Source organism: Sitophilus oryzae, unplaced genomic scaffold, assembly GCF_002938485.1.
Source record: "Sitophilus oryzae breed Bouriz unplaced genomic scaffold, Soryzae_2.0 scaffold_1436_pilon_pilon, whole genome shotgun sequence".
NCBI classification, from domain to species: Eukaryota; Metazoa; Arthropoda; class Insecta; order Coleoptera; family Curculionidae; genus Sitophilus; species Sitophilus oryzae.
In genome coordinates this window covers 1,804,623-1,830,241 of record NW_022146100.1, presented here as the reverse complement: position 1 = coordinate 1,830,241, position 25,619 = coordinate 1,804,623, and the positions used below count along the sequence as shown (strand labels likewise).

At 30.7% G+C, this 25,619-nt stretch overlaps 1 protein-coding gene across 1 annotated transcript; it reads right to left on the bottom strand.

Moving 5' to 3' along the window:
- Positions 1–2,154: 2,154 nt before the first annotated feature.
- LOC115876422 (acyl-CoA:lysophosphatidylglycerol acyltransferase 1-like) lies at positions 2,155–25,459 on the bottom strand. Its single transcript, XM_030892200.1, has 6 exons — positions 25,019–25,459; positions 21,001–21,209; positions 18,103–18,317; positions 9,856–10,132; positions 7,068–7,257; positions 2,155–2,681 (listed from the first exon to the last, which is right to left on the bottom strand). The coding sequence occupies exons 1-6, from the start codon at positions 25,042–25,044 to the stop codon at positions 2,468–2,470; spliced, it is 1,131 nt and encodes a 376-aa protein (XP_030748060.1). The 5' UTR covers positions 25,045–25,459; the 3' UTR covers positions 2,155–2,467.
- Positions 25,460–25,619: the final 160 nt, after the last annotated feature.

Below are 25,619 nucleotides of genomic sequence, written 5' to 3'. Positions count from 1 at the left end.
TACCCGGTGTTGCATTGTCGAGCGGGACATAGGAAATCCCATGTAAATTTTAATGGGGTCAATTATTGGCTTCCCTAATTATTTTAGAGAATAATTCTATTTAGGTTTATTGAAGAGCACTAAAACCCACATTTAAAAGAATAACTTTAGATATTTTTGATTAGCCCGTTTACGAGTTATCGCCGATTTCTTTTTAAACATTTCTCCTTTCTTATGGCCCTGTATTTACTTATGAGCACCAGTCAAGGTATAAGATAACTGTCAAATGAAGTTGCCATTTCAGAAATTTATCTATTTAGTGCTTTATTATTATTATTAAAAACTCATACCTACATCGAAAATATTAGCAATGAATTACACTACCGAAGAAAAAGTATTGATGATTAAATGGTATTATCAAGGAAATAGTTATCAAAGGTGTCGGACATGTTTGCTGCTCTGTATCCGAATAGACCGATATCTGGAAAATCTACAATCGCAAGGAATATCCAGAGATTTGAGACCAAAGGTACCCTAATAAATAACTGCAGATGTGAAGCAAGGCAGGAACAAAGAGAAGATGCAAGAAATGATACCGACTTGGAAGTTTTATTGTGCGTGGAAGAGAACGATGGAAAGATCAGCACAAGGAAACTTGAGGATGAAATAGGAATAGATCACACTACAGCTTTTCGAATTTTAACGAGTACGTCACCGAAAATCGCTCCGCCCACTCATTTTATTGGCTACTTGCAAATTTGTTGAATTTTTATTGATGGGACGCGTCGTCTATTTTTTTACGAAAAACATCGAGAGAATATCGTTTCCCCTCTCACGGATACCCCGTAGCTACAGAACGAACAGACGTACTGTAAATACTATTCCTTCAAATATGAAAAGCACCAAGAACTACGAGATAGGGACGAAATACGGCGGCAGGCGTTTTGTTTTGATATGATGGAAAGAGCAAATACGGATAGGGAATTTTTTAAAAAATATGTTTCACTGACGAATGCACGTTTACCTTAAATAATGAACCCAATGTTCAAAATTATCGATATTGGAACAAAAAAAACCAACACAGGTTTGTCGAAACAAGGACGCAATATCCACAGAAAGTAAATGTTTGGGCAGGGATATTCGGACACAATATTATCGGGCCATTATTTCTTACGCGAAATTAAATGCAGAATATTATTTGGAACTACTCGAAAATCATATTTTACCTGCTCTACATGATGCCGCTAGGGAAAATCAGGAAGTTTGGTACCAAATGGATGGCTGCCCGGCACATAGTACCCTGGCTGTTCGGGAATATTTAGACAAGTTTTAACGGAAACGTTATTGGCCTAAATCATACAGTAAATTGGCCAGCAAGGTCTCCTGATATTTCGCCAAATGATTTCTTCTCTGGGGCCATTTTAAAACAGGATATACAAGGATAAAAAATACCCAAATCTAGACGAGTTAAAAATGCTATTTCTGCCGAAATGCAATAGAATTTCAGTTTACCAACTAGCGAATGTAAGAAGAGAATTTTATGATCGCCTGGGTTATTGTCTAGCAGTCGATGGAGGAATATTTCAACATCTTAAATCCTAAAGTTCTAACAATTTAATAGTACCTAAATTAATAAGTTATCGAATATTGTAATAATACTATAATTAACCTTTTAATTGGTTACTTTATTTTACTTTAATTCATATTAATTGGTATTTATAAATACATCTTTAAGATATATCCGATGTAGGAATGAGTTTTCAATAATAATAAAGCACTAAATAGGTAAATTTCTGAAGTGACAACTTCATTTGACAGTTATCTTTTACCTTGACTGGTGCTCTTAAGTAAATACAGGGCCATAAGAAAGGAGAAATATTTAAAAAGAAATCGGCGATAACTCGTAAACGAGCTAATCAAAAATATCTAAAGTTATTCTTTTGAATGTGGGTTTTAGTGCTCTTCAATAAACCTAAATAGAATTATTCTCTAAAATAATTAGGGAAGCCAATAATTGACCCCATTAAAATTTACATGGGATTTCCTATGTCCCGTCCGACGATGCAACACCCGGTATATTGTTATAGCATCGACATTGTCTCTTAATAAACAGAGAACTTCAAAACATATTACAATTACTTTCAATACTAGTGTAATACCTGAAGTCACATTAACTACCTCTATAAAATAGTTTATTAATACTGATATATACATTTCATACAATTAAAAATATTTTTTGAAGATATTCAATTTGTAAGATTATTTGTTTTAACATTTCTCTGTACATAAGTAACAAGAAAGCTCTGAAACAATATATGTTATGTGAAACAATCAATCTAGTAATAAAATAATGCGTTGGTAATCCTAAATGGAGTCAGACTTTTCACAACCCGGAAACACTGAAAAAGGTCTGTGTTTTGCTAGTTCTTTCATTAAAATCTCACATATAATACATCACTAAATAAATCAAATATGGAATTTCACAATGCTAATAAACCAAATAATGCATACAAGAATAATACACTGCGAAAAACATCCTCACGTGCACATAACTCGATATAACAAAGAATAAGTGTAAAATAAGAAACCTTAAGTTATCTTGTACCACTAATTTTGGTTTGTAGACTTTTGTGCGGCTGAACTCTGTTGACATTTCGCCCGTATCGTAATAACTCTGTAGCATTCGTTCTTTTTCTACCCATCTGAAATTAAAAAAAATATCATCTATTGGTACATATAACAAAATAGTAAGCTCCAGTCTTAAGATCTCACTCACAAAAATAGATAGAGATTCTAAAATAGGATCAAGACATTCCCCCATCACATCGAAAACGTAAATTATTACTGCAATAAGAAAAACCTACATTTAAATATAGTTTAGAAGATAACATGTATATAATTTCGAGATTGTAATGTTTGTAAAAGGTTAGAGAATAAAAATTAATTACTTAATTCAATAAGTTTACAAACAATATAAAATAAATAATAAAAAAAAGTATAAATATATAGGATAGATCTATTAAAAACCATTCGAACAAAATGTAAAATCGAAAATTTTAAGATAGTTAAGAAATTATTACCACAGATCATACAGATTATAAACTTTGTTTTTTCTTTATAGTTTTTCGTGGTTCCAATTTTCGGAATCGGGCACTAGTTAGGTTACTAGTTTGCGCACATAGCACGCCCACTTATGGCCTCTAAAATTGTGCACAGCGCCTGACCGGCACAGTTATTAGAGAGATATCGGAAAACCGAATAGCGTCATACAGTATTTACGCGTACCTTATCATGGTTACGATATGCGCGAGTCAATTTTTAACGCAACACCCGCTAATAACGTTACCGCCTGACGTAATTTGCGGATCAATTACAACAGGCGGATGAAACTGCCATTTGAATTTTGGAAACACGGCGGAGTTCTTGCCAGTAGAGGGATAGATGGCGCTGCGTAGAAATTTCATCTAAAGTCCCTAGATATTCATCTAGGGACTTTAATTTCATCATGATTTAATCAAGTTATCCATAGAGTATAGTTTAATTAACAAATTCGTTTGATTCTCTGTGGAGTAATTGGAGTAGTTGGAGTAGTTGAAAAATAGAAATATTTATATAAAATGTTGATAATTTAACAGTGATGTGCTTTGTTACCTTATCAACAAATATTGGTATGAAGTTGCTTTCGCCAGAAACAATTATAATTAAATAATTTAACAAAAATTTAATTTCTAAGTGAGCCGGATCAGTTAGATTAATAAAATAAATTGAAAAGTAACCGTCATTCCATATTTGGCCAGCCTGTCAGATTCTAAAGTGAAAGTGAATTGTGATTTGTTTTTATGGGAATATTTTACGGATCTTCGCGAATTTAGAGTATTTTGGACGATAGGATTGTGAAATTTAAAAGCCAAGTTCAATATATAAGATTAATTAATCCCTGTGATAATTTTTATGAAATTTCTCATAATCAAAACAAATTCTTTCAACAAAATGGCTGTCTCAGAAATTTAGAATATCAATTTAAAGTTTTATTTAAATGAGGATCGAATCAAGAACTTGTATAACATTTCATATTAAAAGCTTAATTTTTAAGGTTGTGCAGTAATTTTAAGGGTAAGGGTACGGTTTTAAATAAATATGAAATATACAAATTTGCGAAGACAAACAAGTAATTTTTAAAAGATTATTTATTTATTTAAACGAGTATAATCATTAATCATTTAGTTTGAAAATATATTTTTATTTACTTATTTATACATTTTCTATACACTTGTATTATTGATAAACTTTATATGTCCTGTTTTGTTTGTAAAAAAATGTTTCGGGTCATGGGGAATAGATTTACTAACAAATTTGTCCCTTTACTTTCTGTATTATACAACGCGAATTGTAAGATGTTTCTATTTGAATAGGTTATTAAAGTTTAGATTAAAGTTATACCAAATTAGATACACGTTAACTAATATGCCTTTTATATAAGGATTTATTTAATTATAATTTATAACCTTTTTTTATAATTATTTATAACTGATCGTATAAATTCTGATAACTTTTATATATACTTGTATGGTATTGAATGTGTTATATGTATTTTTATTAAGAAATGTTATAATAAAATAATCAAGTTACAAATTTATCGTGTTTTATTCTAATTTCAGGGATAATTTCAATCTAGATTATTAATTTATTTGTATCAAAATACATTATTTTTATTTTGTAAATGTTTTGTTACAAATAAATTAATAATCAAGATTGAAATTACCAAATATAAGTAAAAAACTTATGAACTGGCAGTAAAGGTCCATTTATAAATATGGCGCGAACCTTTAGTTCTGCCAGTAGCCCGCTTGGATCGCGGCGAGCGCGTGTTTCCAAGCTTTAACATAGGACTTTTCATTTCTTTCAGTTAGTTATTCTATGAATTACACCAAGCGCTATTTCTAAATAACGTTTAAAAATTGCTTAAATGGGCATGTGCGGGTATTTGACAACCGGGGCCGGCCGGCGAGATCTTTTATTTTAGGTTATGTTTGAATTGTTTTGAATTATTACTTTAGTTTTATTAGGTAATTTGATATTTAAGTAGCTGGGATTAGTTTTAATTAAATAAATATGGCCTAAAATATGGATTCCACCTCTTCCCACATTAAAGAACCTATAAAGAGGCTTAGGTTTACAGCAGATGACGACTTAACCCTTCTAAGAGAATTTGTTGCTTGTTGCCCTAAACCCACTGGCAGACGTTGAACAATAAAGCACTGGAAATAAGCACTTTAGCCCTTTAGTTTTAAAATACATAGGAAACAAAATAACTTCAAAGTTTTAAATTCAAAGTTAGGTTAAGTTTAAATAGCGGACGCGACGCGATCAGAATTCTTTCCGATCCGATAACTATAAATGAAGAGAGTTAATACCACCTCACGTAAAGGACACCTGGCCTTATTAACGTCCATGCACGGTTCCATGCATCCTATTCGGTTTAGCGATATCTCTCTATTACGCTGTTTATTGTCATTTTACGCCAGTTTATTTTTGCGCACAGGAAATTTTACTCGTTTGCACATAGTCATAAAAAACAATTTTCGTACCACGAATTACGGATAAGATTTTTATCTGTATACATATAGTATACCTAATCTGTGCTATAGTCTGTGAAACGAATAACTTTGAATTTGACAGTTCCCGCGGGCTTTTCTAGTGTTAATTTTATTAGGTTAGCAACTTGCGGCCATGCTGACGCAATGCTGTCTCTAATAGAACAGCCTCGGTCGAGATTTATGACGTCACGCTAGTTAGATAGTACGGATTAATAAATATGTTGTAGAATACATGGAAAACATAATTATTCCTCGTATTTTGGGTTTGTATTTTAAAAATGATATACATATAGTTTACATGAAATATACATAATATACAGTTAATAAATACAATATACATATATACCTATTTATAGTAATAAATAATTTGGCACATAAACTATGAACCATACAAAGGTAGCAAATGTTTTACAATATACAAATAATGAATAGGTATACAAGATAATGGGTAAAATGTAAAATATATTTTAAATTTTGGGGTTTGAAAATCGATCTAATTTAACAAAAAACATTCAATATCTACTAATAGTGATGTATTATTATTTGCATTCATAAAATTTATATGTATATTTTGCAAGTATCAATGTTCGAAAAATTATATTTGCAAATAATACAATATCATAGAAAAAAAGGCGTCAGCGATAGGTATGAAATAAAGATCGCTGTCATTTTATATGTAAAATTATTCTAAAACTTTTGATTTTCTTGAGATTTAGGTTCGGGAAAAACGCTGATTAAGTTTTCATTTGGTTTTTCATTATTTATTTTGGTTTAAAAAAACGTTTCGGCTAACATTATAACCATCATCAGTGTTGTGTCATATGAAAAAAAAAAGTGCCGGGTATAATCCAAAAAATTACATATAAAATATTCACAACCTAATCAAACACCACATAATGTTTAATGCAAATAATAAATTAATATAAACTTGTCAAGGGATGACCACATATTTTTTAAAATTATTATTCTTAACACTAAAACTATCTACATTGACGGCTGAAATCGTACTCCATAGTATATGTATATTACAATATTATGTATATTTCATGTAAACTATATCATTTTTAAAAAACAAACCAAAAATACTAGGAATAATTATGTTTTCCATGTATTCTACAACATATTTATTAATCCGTAGTATCTAACTAGCGTGACGTCATAAATCTCGCTCCGAGGCTGTTCTATTAGAGACGGCATTGGTCTAATATTTAGAAATGTCAAAAGCTGATGACATTTTACTTTTGACAATTATTACATTTCGTGTTGATTTTTGCAAGAAGAGGAAGAGCTATCACTTGTTTTATTATTTTCCTTTTCTATTTCACGAAAGTAAAAAGAGTTACCTATCTGATTCGTTCAGTCACTCAATTTAAAGAATATCAGTAAATTTTTTGACAGAGGGATTTTATATTTGCCATGTTGGTAAAAAATAACGGTCAAAATTCAAAGTTATTCATTTTATAGACTATATCCTGGACTATATCACATTACCTTTTAAATAACCAGTCCCTCATTGCATCAGATTCTTCAGGCACTTCCGACGAACGGTAAAGTCTATAAAAGAATACAGTTTCGCATGGCGTCCTATGACCAAATACAATATGACTAAGATCAATAGGAATGCCTTTTGGATAGGCAATTGTTATATCTAAAACGTAACTAATTTGTGTTGGACCCAGTTCTGAAAAGAAAAAATCTGCCTTTATACAAGCCATTCTTCTGTAAAATTAAATAATTTTAATCTGTCAAAGTCAAAACCTCCGTGATTAAAAAACTTTTTGACTATATGGTTTTTAACGGTCTTCTATTAAGGGCTGGCAAAGGTTAGTCTTGGATCGAGATTTCCGTATGTAAGCAGAGTATAATGTACTGAACAAAGAGAGGACAGTAAACACGTTGCCAAACGTATGAAATAAACCGAGAAACTGTGCACATCGCTAAGAGACGTGGAAGGGGATATAGCAGATTTGTCGCAGTTGACCGGTCGACCTAATCAATACCTCTGTCAGTACTTAAAGTTCTAGGGAAAGGTGTACGTCATGCGTTCAGCTTCAGGATTTAATTACGTTTCATGATACTTGATTTGTTTATTTATGAACGAGTCGTTGTAATTTTCCCTATAGCTTGAATTTTTTAAAGTGCAAGCTAGAAACAAATTTTTGGTAAAAATAAGTGGAATTGAGTGGGTGTTCGATAGTGGTCGCGCTATTAGAACTCTATTATAAGTAATAGATTACAGTTTTTTCAAGAACTTTGTTAATATTTCTGCTGTATTTTCTTTGTAGACAGTATGTGAAAATCTTTATCAATAAAAAAATTACACGATTGCTGAAAATTTCTATGCTCTAAAAGTAAATGGATGGATTGTTTACAATTTTTGAATGGAAAAAACAACCTTATCAAATTTTTCTTATGTAAACATATTGTAAAATATCCGATCTTGAAAATAAAAAAAGTTTCAATATCTAAAGTGGTTCTTGAGCTATGGCCTGTTAAGTGTTAAAAAGTTGAGTTTTTAAAATATCGCGATTACTGACGTTTTCTCGTTATAAAAAAAATTACACCCTAACGATATCCTTATAATTCCATTTCAGATGCTCAGAAACATGTCTAATGGTTTTATCTAGTTATCTCTTGAAAAACAAGTCTTTTAAAAATAAGCGGTTTGCGATCGTGAGATTTTACTTTACTTGATAGGGAAAGGCGTATCGGCAACGCCGCAACAGCACACCGTCGCGTTGGTCGGTCGCATTTCTCTCACTCCGACTTAATAAGATCCCTAGCGATTTACTTCCACACATGTAAATGCCGACCCAAAAGTAATAGTTGCCAGCACGGTATAATAATAATCATATCACTAACTTAATCTCAATATTATTTAATTAAATCACAAATCTGGTACAATACGCCAAAAAAATTTTAGTTTGAAAATATAGTTTCAATACAGTATGTTTTTCTAATTCGTTCTCATTAGTATCTTTTATATACAGGGCGAGTCTTAATAATTGCAAATATTTTCAGGGGTGGTAGATCTCGATAAAAGAAACAATTTTTTTTCTCTACCGTTGTTTTTCAAATAAGTCTAAAATAACCGAGTTATTTTTTTAGGTTAATTTACCGTAAAATTTTAAAAAAGGTGACTTTTGGCTTAAATTTTGAGAATCATTGGATTTCTTCTGGCTTTTCTTTCTTGTATATTTAATCTACTACCGAGTCTACTACCTAAATTGTCATATTAAAATACACTACTCAAAATAATCTATACTAATATATAAAATCCTTAAGTGACTGACATACTGTTTAATCACGATCCTGTTCAAACCACTCAACGTAAGAAGCTCAATTTTGGCATACAGGTTGATTCTAGGGTGTCGAGGTTCGATAAGAAGAGATTTTTCGAAATTCCAGTTCCAAGAGGGCGAAACCACCCCTCAAATATTACAAATATTTTTTATTTAAAAAACGGCCAAGTTTCCGAAAAAATGCTTAAACACATAAGTATAGTTTTTTTTTTTTTTTCAAAAAAATGTATACAGGGTGTTTCACAGGGGAATGTATACAGGGTGTTTCAGGGTGTTCAGGGGATATTCACATTTCGATTTCTAGTAGAATAATATTGATAAGGTTCAGTTTGGGGGGAACCACAGTACAGTTTTATGATTAAACCAGCTAAAAAATTAAAAAAATATTTTGCGAGTTACTTTTCTATAGATATTTTTATTTCATAAATCTACCTAATTTTGAAGGCGCTCGTTGTTTTCCGGAGTATTTTTTATATAATCAGATATATAAAAAAAGTGACTTCCGTTGACAAAACTGATGTCTGGATTAATGATTCAGAATTATTATAATATGAAATTAGATAGGCACTTATAGTTATATTCGAGGAGTGATTATGAATTCATTTGTAATTAGGTAGTTTGGTTAGGCTTTTATGTATTCTTGGTAGCGAATATGAAACCAAACGTAACGTAAGTGCTTAGCGGCGAATTTTAAGTGACTAAAATCCAACGTAATATGACGTTGATAATTGGTAGGATTATTATGGTCAGATACCGACGTCGAGGCGACCCGAATCTGTATTCCCCATTTAGGTGCAAATAAGGATCGTCAGGCGGTCGAACCGACGTTGGTACCCGACGTCGGGTTTATTGAACGCGACGTATACCCGACGTTAGATAACGTCCAAATGCTACTTGGGCGTTCTCCTTGGAACGACCACACCGCGTCGTTCAGAGGTGCCACCCGTGTATAATAAAAATACAAAAAAATATGTTACCTGTTCTATTGCAAGAATAATTCTTGCAATTATTATTTGTGGTCGATTTAGGTCCTACAGCGTTCATAATTATGTTAAGCGCTCCAACACGAGGTAAAGACACATTTTCAAGTTTCGGAAAATTATTCTGTTCTGCGTACTTGTGCGAAATTGCTTTTCTTTTCCTAAGAAAGCCTCCTTCGGGAAAAAGTACCAACCAGTTTCGATTCAATGGGATATATTTATTTGAAAGATGCGTCGATAAATCATGAAGTGCTTTTTCCCTATGTTGTTTACCCTAAAAAATAATATACGAATAGGTGTTTAGATGTAAACTTACACTAGTTTTAAAAATGCTTTCATATGCTTTTATTAACTCTCATTAAAACCATCTTAACTACACCGTGCAGAGAATTTACTTCATTTTTAAATTAAAATTACAGTTGTTACTGTCATATATTCTCTCGTTGGAGAGGCTATAGTTAGGAAGGAGGGGGGTTCATTAGCTATAAGCATAGTTCAAGGAAAAGAGTAGTTGCACTCTCGCAAATATTTTCTGCCAGTTTTTGCAATCTGTCGAATATCGGCAGATTGCAAAGCGTTTCAGTTGAATTCCGTCCATCAAGCTGCGAGGTTCGAGCGTTGCGTTCCAGCACAGAGACGGATTGACAAAAAATGAGTGCCTTACTGTATGCTGCTATTAATTGTAGTAATCATTCAAAAAATTGTTCTTTGAGTTTTTTTTAGATTTCCATCGGATGTAAATCGGCAAGCCGATAGTAATTATCAATAAACGTTTAATTATATTTGTTTATTTTAGAAGCTGAGATATTATGTAATTAATTAAATGTTATTATTTTTTTTGGCATGTGGGCAGATTTTACAAATAGTTTTTTAGATATACAGGTTGTCTCAAATATGCGCATGTAAATATTTTTTGGTCAGGGGATTTGCCATAAAATTTTAATTCCATTAATTTACGAGATAATTTATATATGCAGATTGGTTTTTGAAACAATTTTAGAATAAATATTTTGTACATCTAAAGTCTCCGCAAATTAATCATATTTTTTTAATTGAAAGAATTTTATAATAGCATAATCTCTTATAAATTTAGTGGACTGTATTTTTTTATGTTTTTTTTTATTTAATTTTTATTATAAGTGGTCGTAATATAACAATATTCAAAATATTATAGACAAAATATTGAGTTTATATTTGAGGGAAGAAAAGTGCCACACCTAGCTTTAAACCACCGTAAATATACAGGGTGGCCCATTAGTGCGAGGAAGTCCAATATCGCCGTCGTTGTCGAAGATGTGAAAAAAGTTTTTTATTCATGTTTCAAAGTTTATAAAGGGGCGTATCCTAAAATATTTTGTTATATACAGGGTGTCACAAAAAAGTTATGGTAAAGTTAGTTTTATTTTTTTTAATTATTTTACATCATTCTATATACATTATTCTATATAGGGTATTTTTTATGGCGTCACCAAAATCGGAATATTTAAAATGGTATATCTCAATTTTTTTAAACGCTACCTTCTGTATATTATTTTTCTGTCAGATGCAGAATTAAAAAGTGAATATTTTTTTTATTTAAAGTATTTCTAAATTTTAACGGTTTCGCAGATATTCGTAGTATTATATTACATATGGCTCTTTCAACAGTAAATTTTTAGCAAAGCCACCTAATATGATCTTTGTCTGATATTTTATCGTTGAAAATCCCATATGTAATGAAATACAGAAAATATTTGCAAAACGGCTAAAAATTTCACAACCAAACACTTTAAATACAAAAAATGTTCACCTTTTAATTCTACATCTGAAAGAAAAATAATATACAAGGTGTTGCATTTAAAAAAAATGAGATACAACATTTTAAATATTACGATTTTGGTGACGCCATAAAAAATACCCTATATACGATAAAGTAAATTTTTCTACACGAATTTATTCTGGTATCCTTCATGTTTAAGAAAACATAGCTAAGTATTAATAAAGTTTTATTCGCTCTAGTTTTTTACCACTTTTCGTATATAACGTTTTTAACCAAAGCTTTATAGTAAATAAGAGAGAGAATTAGAATGGCTTTAAATAAAGACAGTGTAGAATATGGAGAATTTTATGCCGAATCCAGTTATCTACAGAAAATTAAACTTGTTTTAAATCAAAAACGAAAAAAGTTGTAGAAAATCTGTGAAATAGATAATAATATAAAAATATGTCATTATATAGTTTTTTCCGCATCAGAAAATTTTCAGATGCAGAAGAATTGTTACCTACACGAAATGTGAAAATATTCTGTTTTCAAGCAAGTTTTTACTCGATGATCAATTTTTTTTATTTTATTTTATTGTGAACTCATATTTTTTCCTAAATACATATCTGTGAAACAATGGCGAGTGCCACGACTATACTTTGCCTAGTTAATAGACCACGACTATACAGCTACGTCAGTGGTCACGGGAGGCGAGAACAAGGTCATATAAAGTGGCAGAAAAATAACAAAGGATTTGACAAGGAGTAAAGCTACTAGTTTCCTTATACTATGCTATAAGATGCTAAATCAAAATGCTAAAATAACTAAACCTTACTTTATTATTATTATTATTATGTTATGACAGTTCATTTAGTGAATATGCGATTTGCATTTATCAATGTAATTTACCCTACTACTATGACAATAACTTAAAAGTCAATATATCCGTTCTTAATATATTTAAAAAGCTACTTTGTAAAAATTTCAAAAATAAAAAAAAAATTAAAAATTAAAGAGGATAAAAAACTCTACCAGAATCAATAAAAAATAGTTTATTATCCTTCAGTCAAATATAATTTGTAATACTAACGTAAAATTCCAAATTTTCGCCTAGATTATTAATAGCATAATAGATTTTATGTGCCTCCATAGCTTAACGTGACAAAATATATTTTTTGGAAGGCATCTTCGAAAACAAATTTTTCCCGAAAAATATGTGCGGTGGCGTTTTTTTACAAGAGAAAAAATGTAGTAAATACTAGAAGGACCATTTTACGAAAAAAAATCGGTTGCCGGTTGAGTTGGTAAATATTAATAGTAAAATTTACGTAGAGGTAGGGGTAGTTTTTACGCCCCTCATAACTCCATACAGAGAACACCAGGCTACTAGTAACATAGCAAGTTGCCGGACGAATTTACGTTAACCCGATTTGCGTTCGTACTAGAGATTCACTGCCGGCTAGTCGGCTGGTCAGGCAGTAGGCAGTTGCAGTTGTGCTTGGACGGGTCGGTCGTGACACTAAAATACGACGCGAGGAGTGCCGGGTATAGTCTATAAAATGAATAACTTTGAATTTTGACCGTTATTTTTTACCAACATGGCAAATATAAAATCCCTCTGTCAAAAAAGTTACTGATTTTCTTTAAATTGAGTGCCTGAACGAATCAGATTGGTCACTCTTTTTACTTTCGTGAAATAGAAAATGAAAATAATAAAATAAGTGATAGTTCTTCCTCTTTTTGCAAAAATCAACACGAAATGTCATAATTATTGTCAAAAGTAAAATGTCACCAGCTTTTGACATTTCTAAATATGACACGTATTGAAGGTTAATGCCGCATCTTGCAGTTATGTTCCGTGAAAATAGTGCTTTTCTTAGTGTTTCTGGTGTTTATCTTACGTTTTCCTCAATTTATGGACCTAACTAATTGTATTTTCTTGATTTTATAGCGTTTACAGTGTTCTCTTGGATTAAGTTTGTGGTGTTTGTGTATATTTTTAAACTGGTGCTAACGTTACGTCAGTATGGCCGCAAGTTGCTAACCTAATAAAATTAACACTAGAAAAGCCCGCGCGAACTGTCAAATTCAAAGTTATTCGTTTCACAGACTATATTTATTATTTTCATTTTAAGTGTTTACCTTCACTTAAGGTAACATTTAAAATAAAAATACCTCAATATTTATTATTTGAGTGTGTTTACAAGCCAAAATAAATAAATTCTCTTAACCCGAAAAAAACTAAAATATTACTCTAAATAAAAAAAAGTTATAACAAGTGTTCAAAAAGACCAACTTCTTGTGCTAGACAGAAGCCCAGGCGGTCGTAAAATCCCCGTCTGACATTGGCTAACATATTAGGGCTAATAGTTTGGAAAGCCCCTCATATTTTTACTTGAAGCTCATCCAGATTATTAGCCCTGTTATGACCATATGCTTTGGATTTTACATAACCCTACAAAAAGAAATCATTGGGAGAAAGATCGGGTGATCTAGCGGGCCACAAAATAGTTCCATGTTCACTAATTAAACGATGGGGAAAAGTATTGTTCAAATATTCTTGAACAATACGGGTATTGTGGGCAGGGCAACCATCATCTTGTTGAAACCAGACATTATGGAATGTTTCTCCCAATAACTCACGAATTCTAGCGACAATCTGCTGCTGTAACAAGTCCAAATACTTTGCAACAGTTAAATTACCCTTTATAAAAAATGAACCAATCATATGCTCCCCTACAAAACCACCCCAAACACTTGCTTTAACTCCTGTTCTTCATTAATCAACACATCAGGCTTTTTGTGTTTTTGTGGGGACAGGCACCCATGTGTTTCAAAATTATTAATAACTCTTGATATAGTAGGTAAAGATGGAATTGGCCTGTTTACAAAAGTTTGTGGAAAAATTGTTTGTATATCCCGATAAGACCTATTTTAGAAATACCATTTTACAATTTACAATTTGAATTTTCTCACGAACTTTGTAAACATCCATTATTTTACTTAAAAAATAAATTTCGTTAATGTAGCGAGAATCTATGTATTCGTTTTGGCTATTAAAACACGAATAAATACAAATTCTGTGACATTCTTATCACATATCTACCTATTTTTATTTTATCGCATTTTTTCGCCTGCTTATGTTACTACAACGGTGGTCCGACTGTATATTATTGTTATTGCACTGCATTTAACATTTTCGAAATAAATTTTAATTTGTTTAACCACTCGAAATCTCATTATACCAAACACTATAAAAATGCAGTCAAAAATATATTAAAACAAATCGTTATAAAATCAAAGAAAAATTCTATAGAACAATCGGCCATTCTGAATAGAATATATAAAGCAAAGGTCACTAGATTTTTTCATAATCAGAAATAAATTGACTGATAAAAATAAGAATTACTGTTCTAAAAATAATTTAACAATAGAATTATACAGGTTCAAAAAATGTATATGTATATTAGGCCAGTTAAATCATCTCAGTTAGAACCTCGGAATAAAAGACGCAAAGGTGAAATTTTGTGAAAAAAAAATTATATATACTAATTATACAGGGTGTTTCAAAACAAATGCGAAAAACTTCAGGGGGCGATTCCTTGTTCAAAATAAAGGGTAGTTTGCTTCATAAACGTTGGGTCAAAAGTCAACCATTAGGGAGATATCGCGGTACAAAGATGGCGGAAAAATAATGTTTTTATTTTTTATCTTGAAAACGAAAAGAGATAGACTAATAAAATTTTATGGAAGCATTACTGTTATGAAAACACACTTTCTGGTAATTTTTCACTCTTTTAAAATGAGTGGAAGGGGTTGAAATAAACTACCCCTATCATTTTTGTTAACGAAATTTAAAGAAAAATCTTATCAAACACATGCAAAAATTAATTTGGATAGTTTAGTTTGTTTAGAAACTTTTTTATCTCTTGTGTTTTTTTGATAAAACTCACCGATTTGAAATTAAAAAATAAAATGTAAAGCATTACATGTCAGGACAAAAACATTTTCTGATAAAGAATCTAGTGGGCTGCTGTAATTTTTTAGGAAAAAATCTAGTCGGCCGCTGTTACTTTTAGGATGTTCCTAATATTATTTCATTTGACATTACTCTACTGCAATACGTTATTATCTAGATGATTATTATTATCGTTATTATCACTAGATTCTTAATCTAAAAATGTTTTTTGTCCTGACATGTAATTCTTTACATTTTATTTTTAATTTCAAATCGGTGAGTTTTATCAAAAAACACAAGAGATAAAAAGTTTCTAAACAAACTAAACTATCCAAATTAATTTTTTGCATGTGTTTGATAAGATTTTTCTTTAAATTTCGTTAACAAGAATGATAGGGGGTAGTTTATTTCAACCCCTTCCACTCATTTTAAAAAGTGAAAAAATTACCAGAAAGTGTGTTTTCATAACAGTAATGCTTCCATAAAATTTCATTAGTCTATCTCTTTTTGTTTTCAAGATAAAAAATAAAAACATTAATTTTCCGCCATCTTTGTACCGCGATATCTCCGTAATGGTTGACTTTTGACCCAACGTTTATAAAGCAAACTACCCTTTATTTTGAACAAGGAATCACCCCCTAAAGTTTTTCGCATTTGTTTTGAAACACCCTGTATATTATATTATTATATACTAATTATATATACCTTATACCGTATGATCGAAAAAAAAACGGCGTCAAAGACGGCTGGGGAGTAACAATCGATGATAATTTTAGCGAGGTCAATCTCTAGACATCATTTACTAAAAATTGACATAAAACTTGTCAAAATTAATAAAATTAAAATGAAAGATTAAAGAAGGATACAACGTTTCCAGACACCAAAATTTATTTGCAGAAAATAAGTTGTTTATTTTTTCTCGAATTTTAAACTACACCGTTTTAAAATAATTTTTACTCAATAGAGAAATAAAGTATAATCTTCTTAAGGCCAACTGGCAGTAAGCTCCATTAAAAAATAAAGAAGAGTACGGGCCAAGTAATGACGTGTAGGGCCTGACCTCGCCAAAATTATCATCGATTGGCATTCCCTAGCCGTCTTGGACGCTGTTTTTTTTAATAGTATGGTATTTCAAAAATTTTTAAAAAATCGAATCCCGAATTTAAAAATAGATTATCTATACTAACTAATATATAAAATCCTTAAGTGACTGACATACTGATTAATCACGATCCTGCGATTATTCTTTTTGGCATACAGGTTGATTCTAGGGTGTAGAGGTTCGATAAGAAAGGATTTTTCGAAATTCCAGTTCCAAGAGGGTGAAACCACCCCTCAAATATTACAATATTTTTTATTTAAAAAACGGTCAAGTTTCCGAAAAAACGCTTAAACATCTATATTTTCTTTTCTTTTTTTACATATTTTAAGATTTTTTAAAAATGTATACAGGGTGTTTCGAAAAATCTGGTCATTGATTAATCACGATCCTGCTTAAAGCGCTTGACGTAAAAAGCTGATTTTTGGAAAACAGATTGACTTTAGGGTGTAGAGGTTCGATATAAAGGGATTTTTCGAAACTCGAATTCTAAGGGGGTGAAACTATCCCTCAAATATTAAAATATTTTCTATTTAAAACCCGGTGAGTTTTTCGGAAAAACTCTTAAACACGTATATTTTATTTTGTTGTTTTACATATTTTAAGATTTTTTATAAATTTATACAGGGTGTTTCATAAAATATGACCATTGAGCAATCACGATTCTGCTTAAACTGCTTGACGTTTAAAGCTGATTTTTGGCAAACGGATTGACTGTGGGGTGTAGAGGTTCGATAAGGAGGGGTTTCTCGAATCTCAAACTCCAAGAGGGGGTGAAAACGCCCCCAAATATTACAATATTTGTTATTTAAAAACGGTTAGTCTTTCGGGAAAACGCTTGGACAAGCATAATTTATTTGTTTTTTTTACATATTTTGAAATTTTTTAAAAATCATACAGGGTGTTTCAAAAAGTTGGGTAATTGATTAACCACGATTCTGCTTAAACTGCTTGACGTAAAAAGCTTATTTTTGGCAAACGGATTTTTCGAAAGTCAAATTCCAACGAGATGAAACTACCCCTCAAATATTACCAAGTTATATAATAATATCGCCATATTGTTTTTTCTCATGCTGGATAAAAGTTAAGTTTAATCATTATTTATAGTAGTTTTACTATTTATAGTATACATATTTGTTTGTCTGATGCATAACATATTATAAATTTATACTTTATGCAATATTATAAAATAAAATAAATCAAAACTAAAAATATTTGTAGGCTAGAATTACGCGTGCGCAAAGCCGTTTTCGCATAAAACAAAATAAAAAGTTAAAAAATAACCAATCTAAAATGGCAATATGAATCCGCCATATATCATTCATATGTTTTCGTTTTTCTTAGAATCTTCACCCCCCTTAAATATTAGCATGTCATTAAGTAACACCCTGTATATAATAAAATAAAGTCAAATATATTTGTATATATTAAGGTAAGGATACTTACCGATTTAATAAAAAAATCCTGATGCAAATAACTAACTGCGCCAAAATTAGTATACTTAAAAAGACTATCCATAATCCACATTACATTAGGCAAAACGCCTTTTCTTACATTATAGCAAGAGAATAGCATTGGAACATCACCTGTGGATTGATGGTTTGCTATTATAAGGGTTCTCTTATCAAGGCATTCTGATATGTCATCACCAGCTTCTAAAACTTTGACAAAACATAAAAATGTAACAAATATAACGACATCAGTATTTTAATGAAGCAATAGTTATTTTGCATTAATTTTTAAATTGCTTGACACCATCATAATACGTATTTATATCCAATATTTCAAAATTATCAGCAAAAATATTTTGCTAAAATTCCTAAAAGTATCTAGCTAGACAATGGGCTCTTTCACAAAAAATAAAATACACAATTCAAGGACAAAATCTGAAATAGAAGACTATTTTCAGTATATTTATCCAAAAAAAATAGTTCCACGATATTGAATATTTTTTTATAGGCCCTCAAAATTGCTTTAATTTGAAATAATTTTAAAGCGCCAATTGATGACGTATGAAAAATACACCCAATCACATTGAAGAACCGTACTCGTGCGCCAGCCAACAACTGGCAACATTGCGATTTGATTTGACCAGCACCATCTCAACTCAAGGCCAATCAACATGATATGGGGAAGGTAAATATGGCGGCGAAGGCAGCGCATTATTAAATTGTTTACCTTTAACCTGAAAAGCCGGTAGTGGTTTCTCGTTCCGATTGCATACCAGAAATAATTAATTATCTCTAGTTTGTTGTGCTTCTGCAACACGTTTGTTTAGTTCTTAGCGTTCAGTGCATGGTGTGATCAGAAAATTGTGATAAAATAACACACAGTGTAATAAAAATCCAAATAGACATTCCACATAGAGAACTTCAAACTTTTGTGCTTGTCGTACTCCTCTATTATTAATTATTTTAAGGTAAGAACTAGAAGTATCTATTAAGATATTACACCTAAATGAGTAAAAAGCCTTCACCGCCAGTCTGCATAGTACTTTATAATGGTTACTTACAATAATCAAAAGATAGGTATTAAAGGGTTAACATTTTATTGTAGCACGCCTTTTACATGCTCTGTTCCAAATTGTCACGGGAATTATAGAGGGAGTCCCAAGGTTTCCGCTTTTATATTCCCCAAAAATGACGAGCTTCGTAAAAAATGGTTGACAGCTATTAAAAGAGATAATTTCACTCCTACTAGTAGTTCTCGCTGCATTAAATATGCCTCAAAAGCCAAAGCCAAAGCCTCTGTTACCCTAGTGAGGATGTAGTTATGGCTACTGCTTACACTTACCTCACTATAAGTAAAATATTGGAAGAAGAATCAAGCTTTTTACATCAAAAAGATCACAGAACGATATTTACAACATTGACATTTGACAATATAAATGGCCTAGATGTAAGTCTTATTTTAGGTCACAATTGCCCCTCACATACGTCAGAATTTATTATTAAATCCATCTTGTTCAGAATATCCAATATTTTATTGAAGAACTATGCAAAAAAAAGGAATGACGTCTTTACCACAAAGACAATGCCCTATGTAAAGAGAAAGAGTAAAGAAAACTAAGCTAAGCGTAAGTTTTACTTACGAACCCCCAAAAAGGTATTTAGTTTTTTTTTTCTATATAAAATCTTGAAACACATATTATATTTTTTATTTATCCTCACCTATTATAGTTTAAATTTATTCCCATTTGTGTAATGCTGCAAAACATAGAAAAATATTCCATATTTTTTGACCCAAGCCAGTGTAGTTTATAATTCGAAGAGCATTTACCAAGGCTTTTACTAAGACAAGTAACTTCCTATACTGTCAATAATAGTATATATTTATCAAACGTTCAGTAAATTCTAAACTATGGTAGGTAAGTGTTTTTGCAATTGAATATTTAGTTTATATTGCTTTTTCTGTCATATATTTCTGGTTATTTCTTTTTCCGACGATTTTGAACGCCCTATATATGCTACTTCAAGTTTGAATATTTTAACAATACCTATTTTCTGAGAAAGCAGACCTTTTTATAAAAAGTAACTAACTGATGTTTTCATAAAAGCAATAATACAAAAAATTCCATACTTATGTGGAGAACTTTAGACTCCCTGTATATTAACAAATTAGTGAAATATTACGTAATCTAACCCGACATTTGTGTGAAAAATGTCTATTTGGAAATAAAACAGGGTTTAAAATACGCGCCAAATAAAGCACTTCTATCTCCGCCATACTGGAAAAGGTTGAATGGCTTTGTGTGGAGGTGGTGGTGGGTCAGCATGGTGGCCCGGCCGCGGCCGTGTTGCCGCTTTTCAACATGCCAGGTGTGACGTATTAAAAATAAAGTGCGGATTTTTATTCTGGGCTCTTTTGTTTTTATTTATTTTCTTAAGAACGACTTCAAATTTTTCGAAAGTGAGATAGCAGAAAATTTTAGAATTAATTGCTTTATTCAATTATGCTAATTCCAAAATATAGTGAAAGAGCCCATTGCCTGCTTTAATCGTGCAGACACGCCCACATAACCGAAAACGGGGCGTTCCTAGCTGTGACGTCACCTCGCGGACGCCCTTTGCTGTGAGATGTAGTTAGGAGGCTAATGAGTAAATTTGTATTGCATTTTTCATGTGTTTTTCTTGTTGTTTTGTATTAGGGGTTAAAAGGGTTAGAACAACATGAAACTAGGGATTCTAAAAGCACGAGTGACAATTTTCCCGGAAGTGACTCTTTCGTATTAAACTGTATCAGAAAAAACTCTGACTTTAAGAAATTCAAATTAAATTGTAAAATTAAAAATATGATTTATTTAAAAATTAAAAAAAAACTATCTTATCCATTATATTTACTTACTTCTATAGCCGGCCGAATCGCACCACAAGGACACCATCGCTAACAGAAAGTGAAACATATGGCCCTCGATTTTCCAATATAACTTAGGATTAACTATTTGGATAGGCCACAATATATACATCCATATTATATACGTCGGAATACAATATAAATTATTAACTAATATAAAGCAAAGCCGTAAAAAACCAACGGAAATAGTTGACCAGCTTCTGAAATAAAACATTTTAAATGAAAACAATCAGAAATATACTGTATAAATAATAAAGTAATATTTGTCGAAATAGGTATTACTATGATAGAATAATGTGCTCAATGATTGTGCTTAAGAATACCTATTAATATGAGCTTATTTTATATTCTCATCACCACAATGAAAAGTTTGTCAAATATGATGAAATATTCTCTAATACAAAAAATAATAATAGTGTAAAACACCTCTGTCTAAAATCCAATCGAAACTAGCTTGTCCGTAGCTTTTTACTTGTAAAACAATCATTAATTTTTTTTAATAATTTAATAGGGAGTAGCAAGATCAAACATCTTAGTGAAATAAAAAGTTTCAAATTGAAAAAGACCTAGTTGGAAACTGTTCAGATTTAATTTTGAAATGGATATGTAAGAATATCTTCTTTTTAATCCAAAATATTTGTACTGATTAACTAATATTGATATTTCGACTCATAATATAGTCGAAAGACCTTTGCTTAACATAGTTTTTTGCCCCAAAAATTTATTATACGTTTCATATAAGTGGTTAATTTGTTGTATAAAGCGTTTGACATCAAAATTCACCAAATTGTACCGGGTGTCCCGCTAAGAATAGCTCTCGGCTGTATCTCGGATAGTATTAGCCGTAGGGCTTACAACACTATGATGTGATTCATTAGGAATATATCTGCGTGTGGTCGTATTTTTCCTATAGATATCAAATTCCAGGCAATTAGTATTTCTAATAACTAATACATCTAGAAATGGTAATCTGTCGTTGTTCTCAATTTCATGCGTAAATTTAATGGAAGGAAAACGATTATTTAACTTAGAAATAAAATTATCTATGGTGTCTGAATTTGTGTCAAAAACAACAAAAATATCATCCACATACCTAAACCATACTCTTGGAAAATACTCAAACTGATTCCTAGCCTCCACTTCAAACCTGCTCATGAATAAATTAGCCAAAAATGGAGACAATGGATTACCCATTGCTGTACCTTCCCGCTGTTCAAAAAAGTTTTTATTAAATTGAAAACAATTTTGTTTCATACATAACGATGTAAGCTCAATAAATTCACTCACAGTTTTGTTGTCGAGACCATTTGCGTTCAGTAAAGCTAAGACCGCCAAAATAAGATTTTTAGATTTGTTCTCTGCGGTAAGAATTTTAAGATGACACAAGTTGGGGTAAAATTTGGAGCAAATGAGAAAACCAAGGCACCAGTACAGTTAAATAAATAATAAATATGAAAAAAATATAACTCAATAAAAATTAAAACAACTATTATTAGAGCATCATGCTAAAGCAGTATCCGTTTAATGACTAATTAATATAGTTATATGGAATTTTTAAAGTACCTGCAATCAGCAGTAATATCATTAAAATGGAAAATATAAATTTGCATATTAATGTCATAAATATATATATTAAACCGCTAATAAAAAATATACTATTAAAATTCGTATCAAAAGTCAAGTACACATTATTTTTTCGAAAATATCTAAACGCCAAGGAGATTGTCTACTTCGATTAGAATTAATAGTTTTTTATGGCTAATCATTAAAGACAATGTTACGCGCTTTAGAGATAAAATTCACATTAAAAGTAGTATTTTTTATTATTTACAACTTCGAAAATATAAGCCCAGTTTTGGAAATAATAGATCTATTTCCAAAAAAAAATCCTTTATGAGTATTTCGCCACTGCACTGCAAGAAAATCTACAAAATAAATATATCTCTCTACAAAACAGATTTTTTTCAAAGCGAATTCTAAAAGTGTAAAATTTATTAAAAAAAATATCCTCACCAAATACTCAGAGGCAAAAAAAAACCAACAGAAATTTTTTTCCTCAGGTTTTAAAGGGTTATATTTTTTTACTTTTAGCCCTATTTTCATAAACACTAAATCTTTTTTTCTTATCAGTGAAAAACATCGGCCTCGTCGGCCTTGCGAAATTTGTCGGGTATTTACAATGGTCGAATTGTATAAATTCAAGCTTTTATAGCATATCTAATAGATAAAAAGTATCTGGTCGATTAGTAACCAATTGGCACAGTCCGAAAATTATCGATTTTTATTTTCTCTGTTTTTATTGGTCGCTTCAAAATTCAGAGCAACAAAAAATATTTTTCTGTAGTAAAAGACCGTGAAATACGCCCCGCCATCTGGTGCTTTACATCCATAAACGTCTTAAGCCCCGTTCTCAGAACTGCGTCGTGTCGACAGCGACACTAATTGACACTTCAAATGACCAATGGGAGCTGTACTAAATTTAAAATTGACAGCTGTTTGAATTTTGTACAAATCTCATTGGTTCTTTTGTCGTGTCGCTGGCGACAGTCGCAGTTCTGAGAACGGGGCTTAAAGCCCCGTTCTCAGATGACAAAAGAACCAATGAGATTTGTACAAAATTCAAACAGCTGTCAATTTTAAATTTAGTACAGCTCCTATTGGTTGTTTGAAATGTCAATCAGTGTCGCTGTCGACACGACGTAGTTCTGAGAACGGGGCTTTAAGCCCCGTTCTCAGAACTGCGACTGTCGCCAGCGACACGACAAAAGAACCAATCAGATTTGTACAAAATTCAAACAGCTGTCAATTTTAAATTTAGTACAGCTCCCATTGGTCGTTTGAAGTGTCAGTCAGTGTCGCTGTCGACACGACGCAGTTCTGAGAACGGGGCTTTAGGTTGAGCTACTTTAAAAATTCATATACAAGGCCTATAGGTAAGGGGTTTCTACTTTCTTCTAGTGTAAGGGATATATTTCAATACTCAGTATTCAAGAATTGAATATGTTTTTAATAATATGTATAATATTTTTATAATGATATGTTAAATAAAACTATGTACTATTAATAAAATTAAAAATAAAAGAAAACAAATCAAATAAAGAAAATATGTGTATAATAAATATAAAGTATTTTTTTTTCTCTCTCTCTCTCTCTCTCTTTGCATTTTACATTAATAAATATGCAAACATTAAAATTTAATTTGTCATTTTGGGAAACAAAAATATGAGAAAAGTAAGAATATACATAGTTCATATCTTTCTATATGGAATCAGTGAAAATAAAAATTATATTTTAAATAATTCATTGAATTAGTTAAATAAAATATAACAATAAAACAACTAGAACATTGACATTAATAGTAACTTATTACATATCAGCTTTCAAGGATAAGATTTCCTGAAGATAATGGATTTTGATTACATATTACTTTATCAGCATTCAAGGAATAATTAGATAAGGATAAATAGATAGATATACAAAGGTAATGAATTATATAAGGACAAATGATGGTGCTCAAAACTTTTAAACCAACCTTACAAAACTACAACAGGAATTATAAATACATGCTTCAAGTCCCTACTGACTTAACAAAATAATAGCAAATAATACCTATAAGTACATATTTTTCCTTTTTAATGGTTTGTTAAAAAACAAAGTTATTATTAACAATAATTATTTAATCATCATAGACAGAGAAGTTCAATACAGATAATTTTTTATTTCAAGATAAGATAGGTAATATGATTCTTTAAGAGATAATATAATAAAATTATTGAATCATAAGAATCAAATAAATGGTAGTATAATATTAATTAGAATGTGTCATAATTGAATTTGGTGTATTGCCGTAAACTAGTGTATTTGCTAAGGAAATTGCATATTAACTCAAAATTCATATTAGTCATACAATAATTTAAAAAAATATAGTTAAATATAAAGACGCACTAATACTAATTATAATAAACCTGTGTATACAGATAGAATATTAGAAAACAAATCTAAAACTTACCGAAAAGAATGCGTCGTTCCTTCCATTATTTATATTGTATTAATTCTAAATACATCACTTCCAAATAACGTCAATATTGTAATCAGAATTTTTTTGTAATGTAAAATTAATTTTTGCGGTTAGAACATAAAACATATAGAGTACCTATAACACTATTAGATCATCCCAATATAACATAATATTTGTGTAAATCTAATTGTTATTTGTATTAAATCGACCATTGTAAAACAAATAATTAAGATTTTAAAAAAAATAGGTAGGAGGTAGGTATCAAATTCAACTTAGGTATCACTTCAAAATAGGTAAATGCATAAAAGCATAGCACAAAAGATAAAGTGTAGTTTGAATTAATAACCATACATAACAAGTTTTTCACAATACTTTCTGACGTCTCGATTCAAAATTAACCTTTCAAAATACAAAATATTTTCAGAAAACCTTTAATGTCAAACAGCTGATAAATGTCAAGTTGAATATTTGCATATCATATATATAATATCAGGTCGAGATCATATAAATTATATATGTATATGGCACTGGTAAATCCAATGGTAAATCCGTAAAAAACGCTATATTATATGTATGAAATTCGGGCCGTATA

Coding starts and splice junctions, on each gene's coding strand:
- LOC115876422 (XM_030892200.1), bottom strand. CDS start 25,044: ATGGAAGGAACGACGCATTCTTTTCG. Junction 18,318..21,000: donor CGATTCGGCCGGCTATAGAA/GTAAGTAAATAT, acceptor GTTTTGTCAAAG/TTTTAGAAGCTGGTGATGAC. Junction 7,258..9,855: donor TTATTCTTGCAATAGAACAG/GTAACATATTTT, acceptor TTTTCTTTTCAG/AACTGGGTCCAACACAAATT.